The sequence below is a fragment of the Typopeltis vanoorti genome, chromosome 9 (genome assembly GCF_054136105.1).
Source record: "Typopeltis vanoorti isolate ZY-2024b chromosome 9, IOZ_Tvanoo_1.0, whole genome shotgun sequence".
Lineage (NCBI taxonomy): Eukaryota > Metazoa > Arthropoda > Arachnida > Uropygi > Thelyphonidae > Typopeltis > Typopeltis vanoorti.
The window spans coordinates 9,109,050-9,135,298 of NC_143557.1; the positions used below are offsets into that span (position 1 = coordinate 9,109,050).

Genomic DNA, 26,249 nt, shown 5'->3' on the forward strand with positions numbered 1-26,249 from the left:
AAACTCATCCCACACATTCAGAAACTGCACTTCTTTCTCTTCACACATTTCTGCTAACATTCCATTCAAGATCCTTGTCTTCCACTGTAATTAATCACTGTCATACCTGGGCAACACAGACACCACCCTTCCTACCTTGCTGTTGTCTTTTACCCTCTTCAATAATATCCTGATATCCAATCTCACATTCTCCCTATGCCCAAACAAGACATTCATCCCAACCACTAATTGCTTCAGATGCTTACTTCACATAATCTAATGCCTCAACCACCCTGTTCATTCTCCTCCTGGAAAACATACCCTGTGCATCCTCTCATCCACCACACTTTTTATGGCAGAAGCTCTACACAGTGCTTGCAACTCTTGCTTTCCAGCAATCACTCCCTCTATTGCTCCATCAGTCAGGCACACTTTCGCTTTTGTAATTATGCCCAGTTTTCTTTATTTAATCATTTCTGCATTCACAATCACATTATCCACACTTATATTCTCACGCTCATTCTTCTGGCTATCATTCGTCCATCATTGTCTTACATCCATCATTGTCTTTTGCCTTTCATCTGGTATTCTTCACTTCTGGTTACTGACTTTCATTCAAAATCATTGCAATCCATTAACATATCACACTTTCTACAGACCCCTCTCTCTCTCTCACTTCTCTTGTTTAATCTCTTGACAAACACATCTGCCACATATACACACACATTATATTCCCAGCAATGAACCATCTTGATAAAATCCAAACCACTCAACACTCTCTATTTTTATGCCATAAATCTGGATGGCCTTGCTCTTACCACCATTTTTTGCTTCCATTAACTGCTATTCTGGAAAAAGTGCTTGAAATTAATTAGCTACAAAATACACACTCAATAACAACAAAACCAGACTAAAACTACACAAAAGTTATAATATATCGATATAATAAATTTAGTTTAATTCTTTATCCAAGTGTGAGCAAACAAAGTCTGCACCTGAAAGTATCTTCAGGACTGAGTTAGGTGGTACAACACCAGGTTGCACCGGGTGGTACAACACTTGCAACGAGTTGCACGGTGTTGTACTACCTTACCCTAGTCCTGAAGATACTTTCAGGTGCAAACTTTGTTTGCTCACACTTGGATAAAGGATTAAACTAAATTTATTATATTCTAACCAAGTGAAAAATAAACTTTCAACATCTTTCTCTAAATCCAGAGTAATTTAATAAAAAGGTGGCACACCGTTTGGCAATTCCTATAGATAGAGATGACCTTGCTAATGCTTCTTCCTGGTATCTCCACTCAGGCCTGGCTCCCACTGAAGAGACCTCAATAAAGGTCGAAACTAGTCTGGGTAGTGGTCCTCCCCTTAATGCATAACATTATACGTATTCACAAGGAGATGTCTTTTGCATTATGGGAGATACAGAGATAGAAGTGTTGTGAGCTTGCTCCACCTTTGCAACGAGTTGCCCGGTGTTGTACCACCTTACCCCAGTCTTGAAGATACTTCCAGGTGCAAATTTGTTTGCTGACACTTGGATAAAGGATTAAACTAAATTTATTATAGTCTAACCAAGTGAAAAATAAACTTTCAATATATCGATAGCAATTAACATCAAAACTTAACTTTTTTTTTTTTAAGACCATACATCACAGGAGATTAAACTTCACCCTCTAATGGGGGGAGGGGGGGAATCAAATGTGATTCTGCATAAGATACATTATTAAGTGACTACTCACACATAAATCGTTTTTTTTTAATCTATTTTGGAATGAGCATTCTCATTGTACCTTCTATAAATGTTATGTCAATCTTGCTGATTGTGTGTGTGTGTGTGTGTGTGTGGTATCTGAGCTTAGCTGATACTTATAAAGTGAAAGTCTGTCTTTATCCATATAAAACATAATATGTTCAATTAAGTGTAACTAGGAAAATCATTTGTTTCTTAATTCTCACTATTTTACTCTGCATTTGCTAGGTATCAACTGACTAATATCACTTGTTTATTTGAGCACATACTAATGGACAAGTGTCGATTTTGGCATTTATAAATTTTGCATAAAACCACAATAACTTATTCAGTCATCATATTTTCAACCAATATCTGGATCCAAAATTTCTGTTTCAAGATCAGATAGGTATCTGCAAGTTCTGTATTAGGGAGCAATATTGCAGATGAGGAATGTGACTAGTAGTGTGCATCAAAGGTCTGTTTTAAGACCATTGATGTTTAACCTGTATGCTAGTGATACTGGGAAAGGTTAGAATGGGTCATATTTAATTTACTCCTGTGGAGTAATGTGGCCTTTTTGCTTTGTATCTTGTGGTAGTGTCAAGGTATGATCAAGCAAACAATGATGGCTATAGTGGTGGAATTGGATGTAGTCTTTGTGTTCAGCAATTGTGATGCTATGCTCTGGCCGTGGTCCTGAAACCACTCTTCATTCCCTTCTCCTCCAGATACACCAAATCTATTACCATTCTATATATCTGAGGCATATCTGAAAAACTAGCAAAAATAATCCTAAAAAAAATACAGCCTTGAACCACTTACACACCATATAAAAAACTTCCATCCCTTAGGTGCTCTCTTAAAGACCAGCCATAGTCCCTAGACCTGCTAGGTGTCTATCAGGTTCCTTGCAGTTTTAAGGCTCTCCTATTATGGCCAAACAGGCAAGACAGCCAACATAACAATCACTAAACACAAAGACTACATTTGGTTCCATCATCATTATAGCCACTCAGGGCTTGCTGACCACACCTTGGATACCATTCACAAGATATGATGCACAAACGCCCCCCTTACTCCTCAAGAGAAAATTTGTGCACAGCAGCTAGGTTCTCGTTCCTGCACCCTGTTAGTACCCATTAGGGGAAGCTAAAGCTGCTATCAACCAAACTCAAGTGATCGAACTAAAATGCTCCCAAATTTCTGCCCTAAAGGATCCTATCTGGGGCCAGGCCTAAAAATAATACCATTTAATATTGAAAGTTTCTCCAGTGTCAAGCAAGATCTCATTGCAAATATTTGCAAAGATAATGACTGTGATGGGCTTTGCCTGCAAGAAACTCACAGAGGAGAAGGTGCTGCAAGACCTTACATCAATGGCATGCAACTCATCAAAGAAATACCCCACGATAAATATGGCAGTGCAATATTTACAAAAGAAAACTTGATCCCATTGTCCATTGACTCAACAAACAACAGAAACATTGAGATTATTACAATCGCATCTAAAAATACCTCAATCACCTCAGTCTATAAACCACCAGAAGAAGCTTTTTCCTTCCCTGACATCCTCCTCAATAATAATGCATACATGACTGTTGTATTAGGTGAATTTAACAGCCATAGTGTTAGTTGGGGTTACACAAAGTCCAACAAAGATGGAGAACTTGTTGAAATATGGGCTGAAACCTTTCTCCAAACCTGATACATAATCCAAACCCCCCTCCTTCTTTCCACAGTGGCAGATGGAAGCGAGGCTATAACCCTGACCTCATATTTGTTAGCTCAAAAATATTCAACATTTGTGTTAAAAAGGTCTTGAATCCGAATCCACATACTCAACATAGACCTATAATGCTTCAATTCAACCCAGCAATTATGCCTAACACAATCCCTTACAGATGACGATTTAATTTCCAAAAAGCTAATTGGAAGGGTTTCATGGAAGATCTCGACCGCTCCATAGAACAAGTCCCTCCAAACCCTCAAGAGTATCCTGAATTCATAAAAATACTGAGGAAAATCTCCACCAAACACATCCCCCAAGGATGCCGCACAAACTGCATTCCAGGGCTTTCCAGTGACATACAAGCCCAGTATGCTGATTACTTACAACTTTACAACACCAACTCCTTCTCAGAAGAGACTATCCAAGCAGGAGAAAAATTATGCTCTAAGATGGCAGAGGAAAGGCATTCCTCATGGGAAAAAAAAGAAATAGACGCCCTTGATATGACCCATAATAGCAGAAAGGCATGGAACTTTATCAACAGAATTAGGAAGGATTTCACTAAGCCATATGAGCATCCACAGGTATAAGCTAATCAAATTGCTCACCAGCTGCTGCTGAATGGAAAATCCCCTAAAAAGCACACAAAAAAGAAGATACTTAGAACCCCAAGTGAGGAACAAAATATGATTAACTCAGATTTCACCATCACTAAACTCAAGTTCAGTGATGGTGAAATCTGAGTTACCAAGCTGCTATAAACCTATTAAAACCTAGAAAATCTGCAGGCCTTGATGATGTCTGTAATGAACAGATTAAACATTTTGGAAACAAGACTAAAGAGTGGTTATTAAACCTATACAACACTTGCCTCAGAACCCTAAGGTTCCTAACTATCTGGAGGCATGCCAACATGGTGGTCTTTCTGAAACCAGGGAAAACTCCAATAGAAGCAAAAAATTACAGACCTATATCACTACTCAGCAAACTCTTTAAACTCTATGAACGATTAATTTTGAATAGGCTACAACCCCTAATCAAACCTCATCTTATTGTTGAGTAGGCTGGCTTTAGACCAGGCAAATCCTGCACATCACAAATTCTCAACCTCACTCAATATATAGAAAATGGTTATGAGCAAAAAGTAGCCACAGGAGCAGTCTTTGTAGACCTAACTGCAGCATATGATACCGTAAACCATCTCACACTCAGAAATAAAATATACAGAATAAATCCCCAAAAAAATGGTCTCCCCCAGGGAAGTGTGTTATCACCATTACTTTTCAACATCTACGTCAATGATCTCCCCATGTTCCCAGGAACTAGAAATTTTATCTATGCTGATGACCTTGCCATAGCTACTCAATCAAAAAATTTCAAGTCCATTGAAACTACTCTAGCACTTGCCTTAAATAGTCAAACCACATACTATACCAGCAATCAACTAAAACCAAACCGCTTGAAAACCCAGACTGGCCTTTTCCACCTTAACAATAAGGAAGCCAACAGGAAGCTACAGATTTCTTGGGAAGGCTCTAAAATAGAACATTCCTAGAACCCAATCTACCTCGGTGTGACTCTCGATCGCACCCTCTCATATAAAACCCACATAGAAAAAACAAAGGCAAAAGTGAATGCAAGAAATAATTTATTACGAAAGCTTACCACCTCCAAATGGGGTGCAGACTCTAACACACTGAGATCTTCTGCCTTGGCCCTTTGCTATTCTTCTGCTGAATACACCTGCCCAGTATGGTCCAGATCCTGCATACTGAAAAACTTGATCCAGCATTGAATCAAAGCTGCCGCTTAATTATAGGATGCCTGAAACCAACACCAATACCAGCCAAAGTATACAGGTCTTTTAGTGGTGTTGGTTTCAGGTATCCTATAATTAAGAATCTGGAGGTGGTAATACTGAATCTGAATTCTCAGCTGATGAAAGCAGCAGATAAATGAATGATGAACACCACCCACTATTCAGCCAGACCACAGTGCCTCAAAGACCAAGATCCCGACATAGCTTCCTGGCAACTGTTGAACCACCTAAAAACCTCCCAGAGACAAGACCAACAATGGTTTGCACTATATCCTGAAAATAATACTGGTATTCCAATAACTGAACATCTTCCACATGGTGCCCACTTGGACTGGAATAACTGGAAAAGCCTCAACAGACTGCGAACGACAGGACACTGCAAACAAAACCTCAAATGGGGCTATCTCACTGGCCCAGACAATTGTGAGTGTGAGACAACCCAGTCCATGCAACACCTTCTTGCTTGCCCCTTTCTTCCATCACCTTGCACAAAAGAGGACCTTGTATCCTGGCAGTTGATTGTGCAAGATACTGGAGAAACATCTGACCATATCTATTTATATAAGTTATGTATAGTTTCCTTTTTTCAGATTTAATTATTATTTCCCTGTATAATTCACCTACCAAATCTAAGCTAATCTCATTGTAATGTATCTTAATTTGGTGAAAATCATGTTGTACCACTTACTTACTACTGTACTACTTGTGTTTGGATACAAAATAAATAAAAAAAAAGAGGAAACTTAAATATGAAAGACTTTTCCTAGAATCTGTCTCAGCCTTAAAGAACAAACTACATAAACCTGAACAAATTTGGTTGAATGCAACTACCTGAAATCTGGTATGCTCTTATCATTAGAGCTTTGGCACAACCAAAATAGTGGAAATTCAGCCAAAATATTGAAAATATTAATTATAACTTATTCTAATTAATATATACTGTATGTTGTAACTTCTTTAAGTAGTATCACCAGAAAAACAATGTACTCAGAAACAAGAATATTCTTCTGTTGGAATATTCCCAACATGGTTCTAGCTCTATTTGGCCAAAGTCAAATCTCCCTTAAATAGTGCATAATTATAGCTGAAAATAAGCTAATCTTTTTTCTTTTATTTTAGACAAATTATTCATAACTTATTGGTGTATTTTCTCTTTCTCACTCACTCTCTCTCTAATTGAATATATTGCTTTTTTGCTCAACACCATACATTAAATCAATGTTTCCAAACAACAAAATATATGCAACCAAAGTTTCTCATCATCTAACTTGAAAAGCTTAGTGATCTGAAATTCAAGATGGAGAGTGTAAAAATCGAGTTTATCAAAACATGTTACAAATTATTATTTTATTATGTTGGAACCTCTACAGAGTCCAACGTGTCACAGTGGGAGACTAATCATTATTCACACAATACTTATTACACTTCTCAAATGTATTCACTGACAAAGCACTCTTGACTGCTTCTGAAAACCTATTTCACTCATTCAACAATCTCCAAGAAAAAATAATCTAATCCTTATGCTCTTATTAACCTCCTATACAGTTTCTTGGACCTCTTGGTCTCTCCCTTCTTATTATATATTGGAAAATTTCTTCTGCTTCAATCCTATAAAATTCTTTAGTAACTTATATCTTTCTATTACCCCCCCCCTTTTTTTTCTGTCTATTATCCCATTTTTGTCACACAAATCTTCATTCCGCAGCCCTGTCACCAACTTGGACAATCACCTCTAGATCTTTCCGACCACTTCCACATCCCCCATAAACTCAAATGATAAAATCTGTGCTCCTGGACTACTGTGACCACATCAAAGCCTTATAAAGAAGGATAAATAATCTCCTTATCTCTACTTTTCAGTATGTTCTTCAGCATCCAAGTGATGTTACAAGCTATTTTGTTAATCTTTGCAGCATATCCTCTAAATTTCAAATCCTTGTCCATCAACCCTTCCAAATTCCTAGCCTCGTCAATTTCCTGCCATCCATCATTGATGGATCCATCGAGATCCATCAATGTAAGACACAACTTGTAATCTGTTCATTGCAAAGTGAATATTTTACACTTTATTCATATCAAAACTGACAACAATTATCCTTTGTTCACACTGTTGGTCTATTTAAATCATCCTGCCAGATCACTGCATCATATTCATTAATTATTGCCCTAGTATAGAAACAGATATTTGCCTTCAAATTCTTTCCTATATTAATAATGTAAAAATTAAGTATTCTATCATGCAATGCCAAATTAAGTGACAAAATATGCAAAACTTATAGTGTTCAGAAACATTAATGCAACCCCTAATTTAACTAGTGAATGACAGTCAGTAAAATATAAATACGGGAGAGAGCAAACTTGAAGCAGTTGTAAATTAGGAGAGTGGCAAGATGTGAAAGAAACAACATATTTGCATGAAGTGTTACACAGGACAAAAAGTGAGCCTGACAGACTGGAGATAAATCTGAAGAAAGTTGTGCAAAAAAGAAAAAGTAGAGAAAAATTTGAGGAAGAGAGTGAGAGTTTGTACAAAGAGTGTGAGATAGGGGTGTGAAAAGAAGGGAAAAGAGTTGGTATGAATGTATGTATGGCGATTTCACAATAGGGATGTACTTCACGAGAATAATGAAGTCTTTTTTTTTTTTTTTGAGCAGAGCTGAAAGATATGAGTGATGTGCTTTAAAATGCAAAGGAAAAAACTGAGAGTTGACAGTTAGGCAAGTATGAATGATTTTAAAGATAACAAGTATGAAATAGGAGTGAATCTGAAAGTCTGACTGGAATGAGAAAAAAAAAAAGAAGAGCAAGTGTGTATATGTGTGTGAGAGAGAGAGAGTGTTAAGACTAAGTTAGTTGCCATCATATGAAAGGGATGAATTAAGAAGATAGGCAAATGAGTCAAAGTATAGGTTGTTACGAAGAATGGTGTACAGTTTATAGATGTATGAAGTGAATATGCACAAAGTGATTTCAATATGAACGATAGTCTACATTTAAATAAATCTGGTGTAGGATGATGGCTTAAAGGTGATGTATTCTGAAAACCTAAGGTTATCCAAGATGGAACCAGGCAAGCATGTGTTCAGGCACTCAGATGAATGAATGAACAGAAGAATGAGAATGACCAAAGAATACTGATTAGTTTCAAAAGACTCAAATCTTAATGGGACAGTCATTATGAACCCAAGAAGATATTGCAAGTCATGTATACCAATGACGAGCACTTCGTGAATAAGGATGATAAGTTTTTCCAATTGGTTAGTACATCTTATCCAGAATGATGCATATCGATGAGACTGTGTACAAAGCAGGAAGTAGTTGGGATACATCAGCTGATTAGCTCAGAATGCATGTCATGAAATTTTTATGGAAGACTTTAATGACAGGAAATAAACTAAGAAGAAAGAACTCATGGGAGAGAGAGAAAGTGGAATTTATACAGATACTGAAGATAATTATCAAAAACAGCATGTAATAAAAGGCAATCCTAATTCAAGAGGAGCTGGTCTGGTGAAACTCTGAGGATCTGCCCATAATTTGGAGTGGTGGATGAGAGGATGGACAAAGTTAGTTTTCCAGAATGGAGGATGAAAAGAGTGATTGATGTTTTGGATAAGAGAAGTAAACATGCACAAGAGTTAAGTGGTGGTTGTGGGAACAAATAATTTAGTTTGGCAGAGGGAGAATGTGAGAATGGATATCAGTATATTACTGAAGAGAGTGAATGACAACAGATAGGAAGGGTAGTTAATATGTTACCTGGGTATGACAATGATGAGTTGAAACTGTGAGTAAAAATCAAAAACAATATGTATACAGAACTGAGTGAGGAGAAAAGAGTGCAGTTGTTGATGTATAGATTCATTTGAGGAATGAATAGCATTATCTAAGGTTGATGAAATGCATTTATATGCATTTATTAATCAAGTAGAGAGACTGTTACTACAGTAGAGTGTAATGAATGATATGGGCAAAGGATCAGAGAAATACAGAGGTGATGTGAAAGGGCAGGGGTGGAACAGGTGAGACTGCAAGTGTCGTTGAATGTAGAGAGTAGTATGAACGAGTGAGAACAGGAATACAAAATGGTTAAGGAAACTGGGAGGGAGGTGAACTGGAGAGGAAGACATAGCATAAGAAGAGTGGATTATGGAAGCAGTAATAAACATTTATGGGGACTACTACTACTTTATGCTGACTACTACCCCATAAATATGCATTTATGGGGGTGGTAGTCAGCATAAAGTACAGTATGGTCTAATGAATGGTTGAGTCTGGGGAGGTATATAGGGTAAGGGGTTATAAATGTGAACAGGAAGAAGAAAGTGTGGGTAGCATGGGTAGAACTAGACACAGACCAAGAATAAGTTAGGAATAAGCAAAACATAGTTTTATTATTATTATTATTATTTGACACCTCCAGGGAGTCCAAAGACTCATCGAGGGAGGGAACCTACTCAATTCTCCACCACTCAATTCACCAACTGACCGCAACTACACCAACGCCATCTACTGTTGGACGAGAACGATATCCTGAAGGGAACAGAAATGGAAAGTACAATGTTTTTTGGATAGGATAGGTAAGAAGGGAGGAGGTTGAGAATGTGCTGATGAATGCAAGGAGTTATGCCAATACAAGATTGAGATATAAAGGAAAAACAAAAGCAGCAGTTTCGAAGTAACATGATGTGAGGTGGAAGTTGAAACAATGAACTATTTAGTTGGATGTTACTATAGGCTGGGAAATGTGGAGGTACAGGGAAAACTGGTTTTGTGAGCAAGAGAAGGGTGATCATTATGGATGATTTTTAATTATGGTAATACAGAGTAGAATGAATAGATAGCATTTGGGAATGAAGGCAATTAACTTCTTAAGTTTTTGGAGAACCAACTGTGTTAGATAATATGTAATGGATGACACAGGGAGTCTTAGATATCGTGTCACAAGAGGATGTGACTGTGAATAAGTTGTATAACCTTTCAAAGTTATAGAGCGACTATGAATTGATCACCTGGATTGAAGATAGTCATATGAGAACTTATGATGCCAGTCATATAAGAACTATGAAGAAAGAAAAATGTGGAACTAAAAGGCCAGTGATTATGAAAAACTTAGAATCGGAACAAACAAAAGAAAAATGGAAACTATAGCATGAGGGGGGGGGGGTTAGACATATTGAAGATATTGAACAGCAGCAATGTCTGAGTATCTTACCTAAAGAAGGTAGGGGGCAACAAACATTGTTCGAAGGTGGCAGTTGGTGAGGACAGCAAAAATGGACATTATACATAAAATTAGCCAATCAGGTCAAGAAATATCCTAGAGTTCTTTCAATATGTGAAAACTAGAAGAAAGAAAGAAAAAAAAGCATTATTATATTCCCATTATGGGAATATGATGTTAATGTATAAAAAGTGTAGACTGATAACTGACCGATGATTAGAATGTAACTGAGGTATTTATTGAGCAAATTATCAGAGTATTTCATCCTCATGAATGTAACATCATCACGAGCTTGATGTGAAATATGGTGGAGAGGAAGTGATAGTGAATGAGCAGCAAGTATATGAGGAATTATGCAAACTTGATGTTAGGAAGCTTGTTTTTTTTCATGCTTCTTTAATTCACTGCAAATTAAATTAAATTTGCCAAGAAATAATATTCTTGTTTTATCCTTTATAAAAGTGTAAGCAAACAAAGTTTACATATAAAATACATTCACAACTAGGCTACTTGTAAATAGAGACTAAATGACCATATATTAATTGCCTCTGTATCCCCGTAATGCAAAGTACATACCAGTACAAGAATGTACAAGGAGGGGGGGGGGGTTCGAAAGTTCTAATTAACACCTAGAACAAAAATGATTATACTGTGATTATATCAGTTGCTTTAATATCATTTTTGTTCTAGGTGTTTATGAACTTTCCAAGCCCCCCCCCCCCACTTTATAATGCCATGCCTTATGGAGAGGGCCACTAGCCAGACTGGTTTCAACCTTTATTGAAGTCTCATCAGTTGAAGCCAGACCTAGAAGAGTTACCAAGGATTGATTGATTGGACCTGTAGTCTCTTATCCTTTTGTAAGATTTGCAATGAAATTGCTGGATTAATGAATGTTATTGAGTTCTTGGTTCACCATTATGGGCTACAGACTGCTAGTGAATTAAAAACAAAAAACTACTATTTCAATATATATATTTTTTTTGGGGGGGGGGGGGGGACATTTACCATATGATATTTGTTTGTTTAATTCTATTGCTAGGTGGTAGACCATAACAGACTTGGGATATTATCGATCCTTTGGCTCTCCCATTTTTGGATTTTTTGGCAATGGGTTTAAAAAGCTTACCTGCTCAGTATGGTTTTGGGACATTTGCATTTTCCAGGGTCATGCTCCCTGTAGTCTACCATTTGGCAGATTAATGGATTAGGGTGGATGACAGCATTTGCAAAGAATTTTGCAGCCCTTCCACATAGGAAGGTTTTGAACCCATGGATATCGGTTTCTTTGTGAAGATGCATGTTTCTTATGAGCCATGGTGCACTGGATGCTATTTGTAAATATTTGTTTTGGATTATCTATAGTTTGCTAACATCTAAATCTGCTATGTGACTCCGTGCAGGTGACATCCACACTGGCATCCAGACTGATCAGCATCTTGTATAGGACCAGTTTAAGTTCTGGGCTTAGCTATGACAATTCTTGGCAATTGTAACCAAGTGAAAAAAACTTCCTACATCTATCTCTGTTCTAGAGAATTTTGATAAGGTGATCCACCTTTTTTTACTACTTGTATATGAAAAATATATGAGCTATACATTAATTCAACCTTGGTAACTAATTCTTGCAAGTGAAATTGCCCAATCGACTGCAGGTTGAGACTGAGAGGTCAACAACCACTCTGGTCATCGACAACAGACCAGAGTTCCAAACTTCATACTCACAATCTGGCTGATATTTAATTCTGGAGACAGTTAAGGTACAGGACAGGTTCTGCAAAGTCAAAAGGAAAAAACACCACAAGAAACCAAAATCAAATGAAACTACAACCTGCATTGAAGCAGAAACAAACCAAAACATGGAAAGAGTCCCTCCTGTTATCCTGTGAGCCAAGAAACAATGGAGGGAAGTGGCCATAGCCCTCAAAACTGTAAAATAAATTTTACAAAACCCAGGAACACAAATGAGAGGGTTTGAATGCAGCCAGAGATGGCAACTGACCACTATGCATTCACTAAACTTTTAGACAATAGAAACGTCCAGCACCACATATTCACTTGAAAAAATAGAAAAAAAAAGCTTTCAAATTTTTTAAATAAAAAAGGTAGTACTATACAGTATAACAGAATCTCTCACTACCGAGGAAATCATAAGAGACCTCCAAAACTGCAGACTAAACCCTATTAAAGTTAGCCATATGCTACAAGCTAAAATACGGCCAATGTCACTAAGAAATCTATGACAGAAAAACTGTCTGCGGCCCAGCTATAAAACCAGAACTATTATGATGGAAGGCATCAAATGGACAATGCCACCATTTTCAGAAATTCGGCCAACTGCAATGCTGCTGTAAGACAGATTTCTGCTGCATTAAATGCAGAGTAAAACTGCACAACAACTTCTTACAAAAAAATCAAAAACAGAGCTAAATGAACCCACCGTGGCAGACCACATCCTGCCAACTACAGAGGATGTAAACAATACTTGGCCACCCAAAAATCAGCAAAAAGAGAACCAAAGAGCCCCCATCAACAACTGTACAGGCACCCACAGCAAATGCTGATATCCCCCCCTCCCCAATGGCACAATGCCTCATATGCATTTGTGGTGGCTTCAAAACTAGCAGAAAAAACCAAGCCCCAAAGATCTAGCAAAGCTGCAAATGGTAGCAGCCACTGGAGGAAAAATGTTAATCAAGTTAAGCAAAGCAAATCCCAGCCAGGAGTGCACAAACAAGTTAGTGAGACATACACAAACAATCCTTACTGCACTAATCAATGGTCGATAAATACAGAAGGCCAAATCCACAACAGATTGTGTCCTGGAATTTCATTGGTCTAAGAAACAAAATGCATGAACTATAAGAATTTATATCACATTACAGTGATGAGGTAATCCTTGTAAGCAAAACACATCTTCAACCAGCCGACAACCCAAGGCTCCGGAACTATGTTCTATATTGCAATGACAGGCCAATGCCAAAGAGGTGGCAGAGCCATATTTGTGAAACTCAATATAGAACATAACGAAATTGTAAATCCTTCCACTACCAACATAGAAAACTGGGGGGGAGGGGGGGGTTCAAATTGCAAATGTGAGTCCCATGAAAACAGATTCCATATATAAAACTCTCCCTACAAAAATTACTGGAAGCATACACCTCAAATACTAGACACAAATGAAGCAGTGCTAATAGCAAGAGACCTGAATACTAAGCACAGAGCCTGAAACAGCAGAACAAAAAATCAAAACAGTAGAACCCTCAACGACAATCCCAAAACTAGGAAAAGCATATGCCTTCCCCAAATCAGCCTGCTTTCCTGCCTAGAAAAACAGCCAAGAGGGCAATACTAATACAATTGCAGAAAATCACTAAAGAATTAAGTCTCATCCCAGATGAGCAATTTGGATTCCAGGAGAGCCATTCAACCAAACAAGTTTTCAGAGCCATGGAAAACATCAGCATAGGCTTCAACCGGAAGCAACACAACTGGGTCTATCTTCCTGGATGTTGTCAAAGCATTCAACAAAATATGGCATAATCAGCTTCCTGCAAGTGAAATTCCCACAAGGACTGGTCAAACTTACCAAATCAAACCTCAGCAATCGCAACTCTGCATGAAGCTATAGGGAATTAAATCATCAGAATCATGGCAGGTTTCCCCATCCAGGGCTTCCTGCTCTCAGCTCTGCACTTTGCCATCTAGGTGGCTGATATCCATGCACAACTACCACTAGATTGGCCCTATATGCAAATGATACTGAAATAACAGTCTGTTCACTGCAAACACTGCAAAATGAAGTCTAAGAACTAGAACAACAGTTTGAAAAACAGCAAATTGATGTTAACACAGACAAGAGCAGTGCTATTCACAAGAATACAAGTGCCCCTGATGGGAGAAGTTGTCATGTTTGGCATTCCCATTCCACAGCAACCAGTAGCCAAATAAAGATGGACAGAACTAGATAGAGGGTTTCATTTCACGATTCATATCGATCATTCTGCTCTAAAGCAAATAGGACAAAAGAGTAGCTATACCTGTTACTTAACTATCATAGCTGGCTAAGAATAGAACTTAAACTTCTCATGTACAAGATGCTGATCAGGTCAGTCCTGTTGTATATCTTATCTGATCAGCATCTTGTAGATTCAGATGTCAGCAAACTACAGATAACTCAAAACAAACATTTATGAACAGCATTCAGCATACCATGGTTCATAAGAAACATGCATCATCAAGAAACCGATATCCATGGGTTCAAAACCTTCCTTTGTGAAAGGGGCTGCAAAATTCTTTGCAAATGCTGCCATCCACCCTAACCCATTAATCTGCCAAATGGTAGACTAGAGGGAGCATGACAGTGGAATACGCAATGTCTCAAACCCATACTGAGCAGGTAAGCTTTTTAAACCTACTGCCAAAACCCCAAAATGAGAGAGCCAAAGCTCAATAATATCTCAAATCTATTACGGTCTACCACCTAGCAATATACTAAAACAAACAAAAATCTCAGGATAAATGCCCCCCCCCCCCAAAAAAAAACATACCGAACAAGTTTTTTTTTTTTTTTTTTTAATTCACTAGCAGTCAATAGCCCACAATGGATGAGCCAAGAGCTCAATAAGATTCATTAATCTAGAAATTTCACTTTAAATCCAACAAAGGGATAAAGGACCACAGGTCCAATCAATCCACCATGCCAGAATAGATAACCTTAGTATCTCTTCTGGCTCTAGATTCCACTGGGGACACACTGCAATAAAGGTTGAAACCAGTCTGAGTAGTCACCCTTCCTATAATGCATAGCATTACACAAGTCTGAAAGGACGTGTGCTTTGCAATATGGGATACAAAAGCAATTGATGTGAAATCATTTAGTCTCTAAACAAGTAGCCTAGTTGTGAATGTATTTTACACACAAACATTATCTGTTTACACTTAGATAAAGGATAAAATAAGAATATAATGTCTTGGCAAGATTAATTAATATGTTAATAAGAGAGCAGTACCTGACAACATGGAATTCCTAGCATACTTGTTTAACAAGAGCCTTGCAACCGTGCAAGTCCAAAAGAAGTGAAAAAAAAACGAGTGTAAAATTGTTTACAAAGGGAATGATAAGACAAGTGGAAAGTTTTCTGCTTGATTACGAAGTAAATTATATCATTATTATTATCATCATTGTTTACAAAGATTTTATATATATATATATATATATCACTGTTTACAAAGGGAATGATAAGACTGAAATGGAAAGTTTTCTGCTTGATTACGAAGTAAATTATATCATTATTATTATCATCATTGTTTACAAAGATTATATATATATATATATATATATATATACAAAGGCTGTTCAATAAGTAATAAGACTAATTTTACTGTCGCGAAACCACTTATCACAATATTAATTTCTGTGGAATAAAGAAATGTTGCTGTCTGTATTAACAAAAGAGGTTGATAGATGGTGTATACAGGCTGATGTGCCAGAGTGTCAGGTGACTAAACACAAGCTTGTTCTGTCGCGCCTACAATCGTGACCAGTCGTCGAAATGGAAGCGTCCTTGGAACAGCGTTATGTGATTAAATTTTGTGTGTTTGCAAAAATCGACACTTTTAACATGATACGCGAACCTTTCCACGATGAAGCAAATGTCGAGGGCAAATGTTTTTCGCTGGCATAAAACTTTTAAGGAAGGCAGGCAAAATGTGGAAGAACTTGAACGTGAGGGAAGACCTTCAATGTCCATCACAGAGACAATGATCAACACAGCAGCGATTATCATCAAGGAGGATGGCAGAATTACAGTACACCAGCTGCATGTTGTCCTGAATATTTCTGTGGGAAGTGTTCACTCAATCATGGCTGAACATTTGGGACTGAAACATGTTTGCACCCGATGGATTCCCAAACTCTTGACACCGGAACAAATGCAGCATCAAGTGGATGTGTGCACAGAATGGAAAGAAAGACTGGAAGAAGAAGGCGACAACTTCTTAAAACGCAATCATTACAGCAGATGAAGCTTGGTTGTATCACTATGACCCTACAATGAAACAACAAAGCAGTGAATGGAAGCATCCATCTTCGCCAACCCCCAAGAAAGCAAAAATTGTAAAATCGGCTGGTAAAGTTATGACCATAATGTTTTTTTGACTACGAAGGCATTATTTACCAACACGCTGTAGAACCTGGGAATACCGTAAACGGCTCATACTATGCGGATATTTTACGGACAATGGTACAGCACGTCAAAAGGAAGCGTCCATTGCTGAAGAATGGCTTCTTATTGCACCACGATAATGCAAGGCCACATATTGCTGGTTGTGTAGTGGACGTTCTGCAGAAGAACAACATAGATATCCTACCACACCCTCCATGCAGTCCTGATCTCGCACTGTGCGATTTCTGGCTGTTTCCTCAGCTCAAGAAACCACTAAGAGGCCGCCATTTCGAAAGCAACAAAGCATGTGTAAAAGCTGCGGAGGCAGTTTTGAAAGAACTCTCAAAAAATGGACTTTCAGATGTGTTTAAGAAGTGGACGCAATGTTGGGACAAATGCATCGCGTCTCATGGTAGTTACTTCGAAATAGACCATTTAAATGATGATGATGATTAAAGGGTAATCTGTTTTTTGTATAAATATAGTCTTATTACTTATTGAACAGCCTACGTATATATATATATCACTGTTTAAAAAGGGAATGATAAGACTGAAGTGGAAAGTTTTCTGCTTGATTATGAAGTAAATTATATCATTATTATTGTACAGGCACTTCCACAGAGTCCAAAGATAGATCATGGAAGACCCAAACTATCCACACAATCTATCATACCTCTCCTTTTAATCGTTTGCCTAAGTGTATATTTGTGTGAAATATCATCATGATAATTTACTTGTATATAGCATACATACTACATAGTATGTACAGTAAACAGTATATATATAGTACACCTGGTATGCAGCATAGTAATAAAGTATATATAGTATAGAGTATGTACAGTCAAGTAGAAAGATGTGTGTTGCCAGTTCATGATGAGTTTTTAACCCTTAATTAGTTGCACTTTTTTTTTGTTACATAATTATGCACATGGGATCAGAACATCAGAAATCACACCTTACTCCACAACTGATTCCACTGACAGCCAGCATGCGACTGATTCGCCGTGGGAGCAGCAAGAAACTCAGCTACTCAAAATCGCAACAAAAATCCATTATTGGTTTTGTCAGAAATCAAGCTTGAATGATGGCTGGGGTCAAACAGATCCCATGCAACTAATTCTAGGTTAATTGTGGTTTAATTCACAACACAATATACTAGTAATAAAATAAATAATATATTTACTTCACTGCTGTTAATTTGCTGGTTTTCTACTCAGCATTTTCAGAGCACAAACAGTAACTATTTGTTAATAGTGAGAACAGTTTCAAATTGTAACAGACAACACAGAGAACTGAAGTCCTAACTGACAGCATCTATTGTTGGATATAGAGGGAGGCTGAAAAGTATTAATTCAATTTTAAAATAACTGTCTCCAAGATTTTTGGTAAATTGATAGAGGAATACTTGAGGTTTGGGAAATGTTTTAAAGCTATTACTGATTCCAAAAACAGTCTCTCTTAGTTGTAATAACTTCTGTGTGACAATTTTGTTTTCTTCCATTTAATTTTTTATGAAGAGATGCCCAAGGCACTGTCTGTTAATCCTGACTTGCCATAATGATGATAGTGTCAAATGTATTTCTCATGTTCTCCAATGTATGTCAACAGATCGTTCTGTCTGAGAATTAATGTGTTTAAGAAATGGTATGAAGTATGTCCAATGTATGTCAACAGATCATTCTGTCTGTGAATTAATGTGTTTAAGAAATGGTATGAAGTACCCTGTACTTGTGAGGAGAGAGTCTGTCCTTTTATGAGTGGATGACAATTGTCAGTTTGAGATACAGTTTAAATATGATGTGAAGCTGATATTTATTAAGTACGCTGAATATCTTTACTCAGGACACTCAGAGATGTGCCCTGAATGTATGGAATAGCACGAGTTTTATTATGGCTTTGTGTATTAGGGAAAGGAGGGTATTTGGGTGAGGGGAATATTTAGTATTTTTTTTTTCTATTTTTTTGGGGCTTTTAATCATTGGCTAAAGAAGTGTGGCAAAGATAAGTGATTTCAGTGGTAAGAGCAGTACAATTAGAATGGATTACTCCCATTCTATATATTAGTAGGCATACTACTGCTGCTCTGCTAGATGATGAGTTATTGTTTATGCAAATATCTTCCAATATTGTAGGCTTTCTGTAAACAGAAAAGGATAATTAGCCATTTCAAAAGCATGTGACTAGTGTATCTAGCAAGGGAACAAGTTATTTGATTCCCTTTCCATCAGGAAGTAGATTTTAGAATGTTGGCCTATAGCTGCATCAATTTTCCAAAAAATCTGTGAGACTAGCATATTAAGTTTGAATTAATGGTGATGACAATTAGGACTTTACTATTACTTCCAAGATTTCGTGGGGTCTGAAGACTTATCAATGGAGACTGAGCACTCACAGTCAACAATAACTATCATGCCTTGCCTTGAATACATTCAATGCTTAATCACTCACTCTACCAATGTATACCATTCATTAACCACCCCTAGCAAGCAAAAAATCTCCATATCACTTTCTTGCTCACATGATCCTTGCACAGTTTGTAGAGATGATGTCTCATTCTCATATCACCCATTATTCTATGTAATAATTCCTCTGTATCTATTTGATAGGTCCTTCTCATCAACTTATACATCTCAATCACTGCTCCTCCTATCTACCAAGCTCTGAAGGCCACATTCCCTCAATCTGTTCTCATACTCAATATGCCAGTCCTGAGACAGTCTTAGTTATTCCATATATACTCTGTCTTACTTATGCTCAGTCTCATACCTCTCTCTCTCTCTCTCTCTTCCAGTACTTTCCTCCATCTTTCCAGTTTGTGCACAGAAATCCAAATGAGGTCTCATTCATGCCTTATACAGTGGAACTATCACCTCCTTATCCATACTTCTTTGCATTATAGCAGCAATTTTCTGCATAATCCCCACAGCTTTATAACATCAAGGTTAATGAATATAATCTGAACACTTCATATTCTTGAACTGACAGTCTTTTGTCCTCCTTCCTACTGCTATTCAACACTACTCTTAATTATTTTGCAGATGACAGCACTTTGCACTCCTCCTTTTGATAAACCTTATTATGCACAACTCACCTCAACCACCACTGCCCTCAATTCTGATCTCCAAGCCATCCTCAAATGGGGTTCAGATAACCTATTCAATTTCAATGCTAATAAAACCCGGTACTGTTTTATTTCTCTTATTACTTTTGACAAGACAAAACCCAAATTTCCAGGCAATTTCAGATTTCTCTTCTTGGAATTACTCTGACATTAAGCCTCTCCTGGGATAAACACATCACAACCATTGCATCCTCGGCTTCTAAAAAACTAGGATTTCTCTTTCTCTCAAGACCTTACCAGTCCTTAAATCCATTCACCACCTGTACATTAACTTCTATCAGGTAATGAATGCTATAGTCCAACCACCCGTAATGCAAAAAAGCCACTTCTCACCCTCCTACTCACCATCTGCTTTTTGCAACTTCCAGCCATGGCCCCTTTGACCTTGTTCCTCCCCATTTTTCATTTTCTGAAAAATCTCCCTAGTGAAAATACTGTAAATACCTATTAACAGTTTAAATGTCTCAATCATGTCACCCCTTCATTTTATACGCGGATAGTCTGAAAAGATTTTTATTTTTCAACATAATCTCCCATAAGACTAATACATTTATTCCAGCGATGCTGCAGCACCATTATTCCGTCCCTGTAGTGGTTCTCAGTAAGATCTACAAAATATCGCTCTACAGCTGCAATCACTTCTTGATTTGAAGAAAAACGCTGACCAGTGAGGAAGGGTTTTAGTTTTGGGAAGAAATAGAAGTCAGGGGGAGCCAAATCTGTGGAATAAGGTGGATGTTCCAACAATTCATAGTGCAGATCCCTTAAATTGCCAAAACACCTTTGTGGGCAGGTGCATTGTCCTGATGAAAGATGAATATTTTTCTCCTCCAAACCGGATCTTTTCTCACAAATTTTTTCGTCTAGTCTGGTTAAAAGATTGGAATAATATTCCCTGGTTACTGTTTTACCCTTTGCAAGATAATTAATAAACAAAATGCCTTTAGCATCCCAAAACACCGATTCCATGACCTTTCCCTGCTGATGGAACACTGTCTTTTTCGGAGCTGAACAACCGGCTTCTGTCCACTGTTTTGACTGCTGTTTGGATTCTGGTGTGTAATGGTGAATCTAAGTCTCATTCATAGTAATAAATCGATGCACAAAATCAGTTTTATTGTTGTTAAAATGTTCCAAGCACTGTCCAGAGATTTTCATGCAAGTGCATTTTTGATCTGCTATGAGCAAGCACAGCACCCATCTTGCACAAAGGTTTTTCATATGCAATTCTTCATGCAAAATATATCCTACACGTTCTTTTGAAATGCCTACAGTCTCAGCAATTTCACGCACTTTGACTTGCTGGTCATCCAATAACATATCATGCACTTGATCAATGATTTCTGGTGTTGTTACACTTTATGGACATCTTTCACGTGGATCATCTTCAAGGCTGGTACGGCCACATTTAAACTCGGCAGCTCATTTTTTAATTGTCGAAAATGAAGGAGAAGAGTGCCCATAAACTTTTATGAACTTCGAATGAATTTCTTTTACAAAGAATTTTATAACTGCACGATATGCAATTTTATCCATTTCAAGGGATACGGATAACACTTTTGCTTTAGACAGCTGTATAAAACAAACTACTTGATAGAATGACTTGCAATTTCACATGGATGCTTATGACAGATGTGCCAACTTAGAAAAAAAAAATCTTGCCGATAGTGTGGCCATCTATGGACAAGGCCGAGAAGTGTTCAGACCATCCTCATATTCACCAAACTGTAGTTTGCATGCCCTCGGTCACTGTGCAGTCCTGATATCATTTGGGTTATCTGCCTCTGAACCCACTTCCAGGGTTAACTTATCCTCTTCAAATCCCACTAACCAGATCTCAGCACAACAGTCTAGATGTGACCTCATCAAATCTTGATACAATAGAATCATCACCTTTTTATCTCTAGTTGTCAAAATCCATCTTACTATTGCAGAAGTCCTGTGGATTGCCTTCACCATCTTTGCAATACGTGGTCTAAACTTCAATATTTTATTAACAATCATAACAAGAACTCTTGCCTCATCCACTTGCTCTAGAAGAAATATACAAATAGGACATGCTGCCTCCCACCATCTGTGGATCACAAATTTCAAGATGTAACATTTAGCTGCATTAAGCTGATATCCTCATTCATTTGCCCACCTATCAAGCTTATTCAAATCCTCTTCAAGAGCCAAAATATTAGCACTATTACTAATAATCCTCACAAGCATCATCATATGTAAATAATTGAATATTTTCATGCAGCCCAGTGACAATATCATTGACATGAAGACCAAAGGTCTGAGTACCAATCCCAGTGGATCCCCATTTGTGACCTTACTCTTCCTTGATACAGCTCCCCCATACAAAACCTTCTGATATCTATCAGAGAACTAATTTCCAATATCCCTTGAAAAATTGAAAAATTGGCAGTATATCGCTTTCACTCATCAACTGCTCTTGTCACTTTGCTATGCATGGTTGGTGAGTGGAATGCATTGCCTGAGTGTGTGTGTTGAATGTAAAGACACTGAATCAGTTTAAGGAATAGCTGGATGAGCTTTGTGTGTGATAGTGTGTACCTCCCTTGATTAGCTTCTGACTCCATACTGATCAGATATTAATAATAATAGCAATAATAATAAAAGGCAAGCAATTACTGAATTCATGGTGACTTTCACAGATAAAATATTACCTAGCTCTGCCCAATTTTGTATATGATCGCTTACTAATTTCTCCAAAATCTCAACAACCACAGAATAAATACAAAATGCCTATAGTTTGATGCTTGCATTATACCACCACCCTTGTGCAACTCATAAGTAACTATCCCCACAAGAGGCGATACATTCTGGCATCTCAAGTTTCCCTGCCCTAACACTTGCCTCAAGAACAACAACTTCTACAGATGCCTATGCCCTTCCATGTTCAAATACATTCCATTTCTTGCATATAGCTCTCTTCAAACTTGAAATTAATGTATTTCACGCATTTACATATTCTGGACCTCTCTTCCAAAGCATCCTACTGTCTCCATGTTCTTGACAGAATATCTTGCTTGTCGAACCATACTTCACTGTCAACAATTTTTTGGACCAACCTATTCAACAGTAATATGAATGCACTGGCAAATGTATCTGCTTGCATATGAAGTAAGTGAATGTCCAAGATCCATCAGATTTGATGCATAATCAAGATATGTAGGGGTGCAGGATATTGCTTTCTTTTTCTAATGATCTGGATTCTAGAATGCTGGTTACACAAATGTGCTGAAAAGTTGCTCAGTATGTCAAAGTCATGTGGCTGGAGAACATATCCTTCATATGATATACACAAATAGTAGGTCTGTGTAGAGCATAGTGTGTAGATGGGGGATATAGCTGAATCCTCTGGTTGTAGAATTGTTTGTAGCACAGCACCTCCACTCTATAATACCTTAAATTGCCATCTACATACTACACCACAATCCATCAACTACACAAACCACTATCTACTACCACTAATGGTATTTTTTACTCATACATGCTAAAACAAATGGAATTTCAGATTTATGTGCTATTACAAAGACACCTCAATGGTGATGGTTAAATTTTTGGTGAAAACATCACGCAGTTCACTTTTTTTAATCATAGATACCATTTTTTTTTCTTCCAATATTTTTCCCATAATTAAAGATTACCCATATCAATCATTTCCTTCTTATTCACTGAACTAGTTACCCTAAACTCATTGTCATCATCCTTTATATTTCTTTCCAGGTCTATAACAACATTCAAATAATGATATCATCCTGTCCACCAGCAGCTCATGCTATACAACTTCAAAACAAGAAACAACATGAAATATAACAATGCAGGTGTAGTTCATAAGATGTGGTCAAACAGAAGGAAGCAGTATCCAGAAAATGAGCATTTAATTATAAATTTTTGAAGCATCTTTCTCAATTTATAGCCATGTGATTTAAAAGTTCAGCAATGAAAAAAAAAGTAAATTTGGAGGATAAATAAAACAAACAAATAAATATTAAAAGATATCTTTTGGTTATGATACTTATGATACTGAAAAGAAAGATCTAATTAAATAATAAATATCTTTATGTAGAACCTGTTGTTATATAAAAGTTAATCACAGAAAACATTTTCTAAATTAAGCAATACTTACACGATTATCAGTTGTCCTAACAGTATGTTTACGAAAATAGAGATTTGCATAAGAAATAAGCATCTGTAAATCAGAAAAAGATATTGCTCCATTAGTAATCAGAGATATATTGATCATTATTAATTCTAAAACCTTAGAAAACTATTCTCACATTTGGAATGAGAGTAGAAAAAACTTCCCTATTCTTAATGCTGTTGAGAAGAGGGCACTCTGGATAAGTAATGATTCCCCCCCCCAACACACACACACGCATCCAAAACTTATTTGTTCCATGGTCTTACAGGCTCATTTGCATCTCTGCCATATGTCTGTTTCTATCTGCTTTTCTGTAGGTACTCCCGTAGCTGAAAATGAACTGACATCAAAGATTCTTCAACTTTTTTCTGAAATCTAATAAAATGCAAGCCAAAGTTAGTCAACCGTCCAACTTTAAACCTAATGAACTAGTTTCCCTTCTTCTACCTCAATTCTCAAAACTAATGTTCCCAGATTACAACCCTGCAACCAGTCATGAAGAACATAAATAGGTTCCTTCTCTATTCTCCACCTCATGTACATACATGACACTAATGTTCTATAGGTCCTGCAACCTTGTTGTGTATGGGATTAATAGAATAATAATAAAGAAGCATATGGAAATCACCACAAGATATCTCTTGTGTCATTGGGAGAAACCATACAGATTTTATACTGCTTAACAAGTAATCTAAAAATGGCAAAAACAGTGTGAACACCCATGGATTAATGCAATGTCAGACCATAATCCAGTGGTAATAAAATAACATTTAATATTTCAACCAATAAAGAAAACTAAGCAAGAAGATAGAATAGATGAAGATAAACTGCAATATATAAAAGTAAAAGAAGGTAGGGGTACAAATGCACAATATTTGACAAGTAATCAAATATTTGAAAGTAGTAAAACAGACCACAGAACAGTGCTCAAGGGCTCACTTTAGTGGCAAACCCAAAGTACCTGATGCTGGACCATGCCGTATTTCATGCAATATACATCTGTTATATTATCTGTACTGATTCTAGTAGTAAGACTTATACGTTGGTTAGACATAACTGGTAATTAATTTACGGAATTCACAACGCATATGAAGTATATTAATTAAAGATACTTTAATGAATCACTTCTATATTTCGGCAATGTCACATTGCCATCTTCGGGAACATAAAGATATGGTATGTGCACTAAGGAACAAAGCAAATGATGAAGAAAGTAATAAACTAATTCTGTTCCTAAAGTCCTAATGGTGCCCTCTTGCGGGCTAATTTGGTAGTCTTGGCCGTTGGGCTGAAGTTCTCATAATGAAAGTCTCCCAAATTTGGGGCAGTTTCATGCACCCAAATTTGTTGAGGTTAGGAACGTTTTTTAGAGCTGCTGAAGATTCTTTGAACAATCTTTCGTATTTAAACTTGCTGCGATGGATTATTTTTGTTTTCTTCCAACGAATTTTATGGTGGGTATCTAAGGCATGGTCTGCCAACCCAGAGCGGCTGTACTGGTGAAACCGGATGTAGTCTTGGTGTTCTGAAATCCTGATATTTGTTGTTCTGCCTGTTTGGCCAAAGTAGGACAATTTGCAGCTGCAAGGGACCTGGTATACACCAGGTAGGTCTAGGGGAAGTGGTTGGTCTTTGGTAGAGCGGATAAGGGATGCCAACTTTTTATATGGTCTGTAACAGGAAGTAAGGTCATATTTTTTGAGGATATTATTTATTTTTTCAGAGGTGCCCTGGATGTAGGGGATAGTGATAGACTTGGTGTAGTCTTTATTGTGGAGGGGGGTTGTGGTTATTAGGTTTTAGTATTTTTTGGATTTTCTTGGGGTTATAGCCATTGGCTAAGAAAGTGTTGAGGATGTGGTTTAGTTCAATAGTCAGGGCCTTGTCATCTGAGCAGATTAATTTTGCCCTGTTATATAGTGTTTTTATCACCCCATATTGTTGTGAGGGGGGGTGGTGGGATTGCTGGTGAATGTATCTGCCAGTGTGGGTGGGTTTTCTGTAAACAGAGAAAACCAAAGATCCATCAAGCTGGCGGGTGACTGAAGTGTCTAGGAAGGGGAGGGTGTTGTTTTCCTCTTTTTCTAAGGTGAACTGGATTCTGGGATGTTGGTTGTTTAAGTGTGTTAGGAAGGAGTGGAGTGTGTCTGAGCCATGTGGCCAAATAGCAAACACATCATCCACATAACGAAGCCAAATAGTGGGTTTTTGTGGGGCGGAGTTTAAGGCTTTCTCTTCAAATGTCTCCATAAAGAAATTGGCCAAGGGTGGGGAAAGTGGTGAACCCATGGCTGTCCCCTCTATCTGTTTGTA

At 37.4% G+C, this 26,249-nt stretch overlaps 1 protein-coding gene across 4 annotated transcripts in view; it reads right to left on the bottom strand.

The window, feature by feature from the left end:
- The window catches only part of LOC150102874 (ATP-binding cassette sub-family C member 5-like), a 1,133,802-nt gene that overhangs the window by 951,713 nt on the left and 155,840 nt on the right, over nt 1–26,249 (bottom strand). For all 4 annotated transcript variants that reach the window (XM_090397917.1, XM_090397915.1, XM_090397916.1 and 1 more), the window contains one exon: nt 23,922–23,984. In XM_090397917.1, the coding sequence (XP_090254043.1) occupies nt 23,922–23,984 (63 nt within the window). The remainder of the gene's footprint in view (nt 1–23,921; nt 23,985–26,249) is intronic.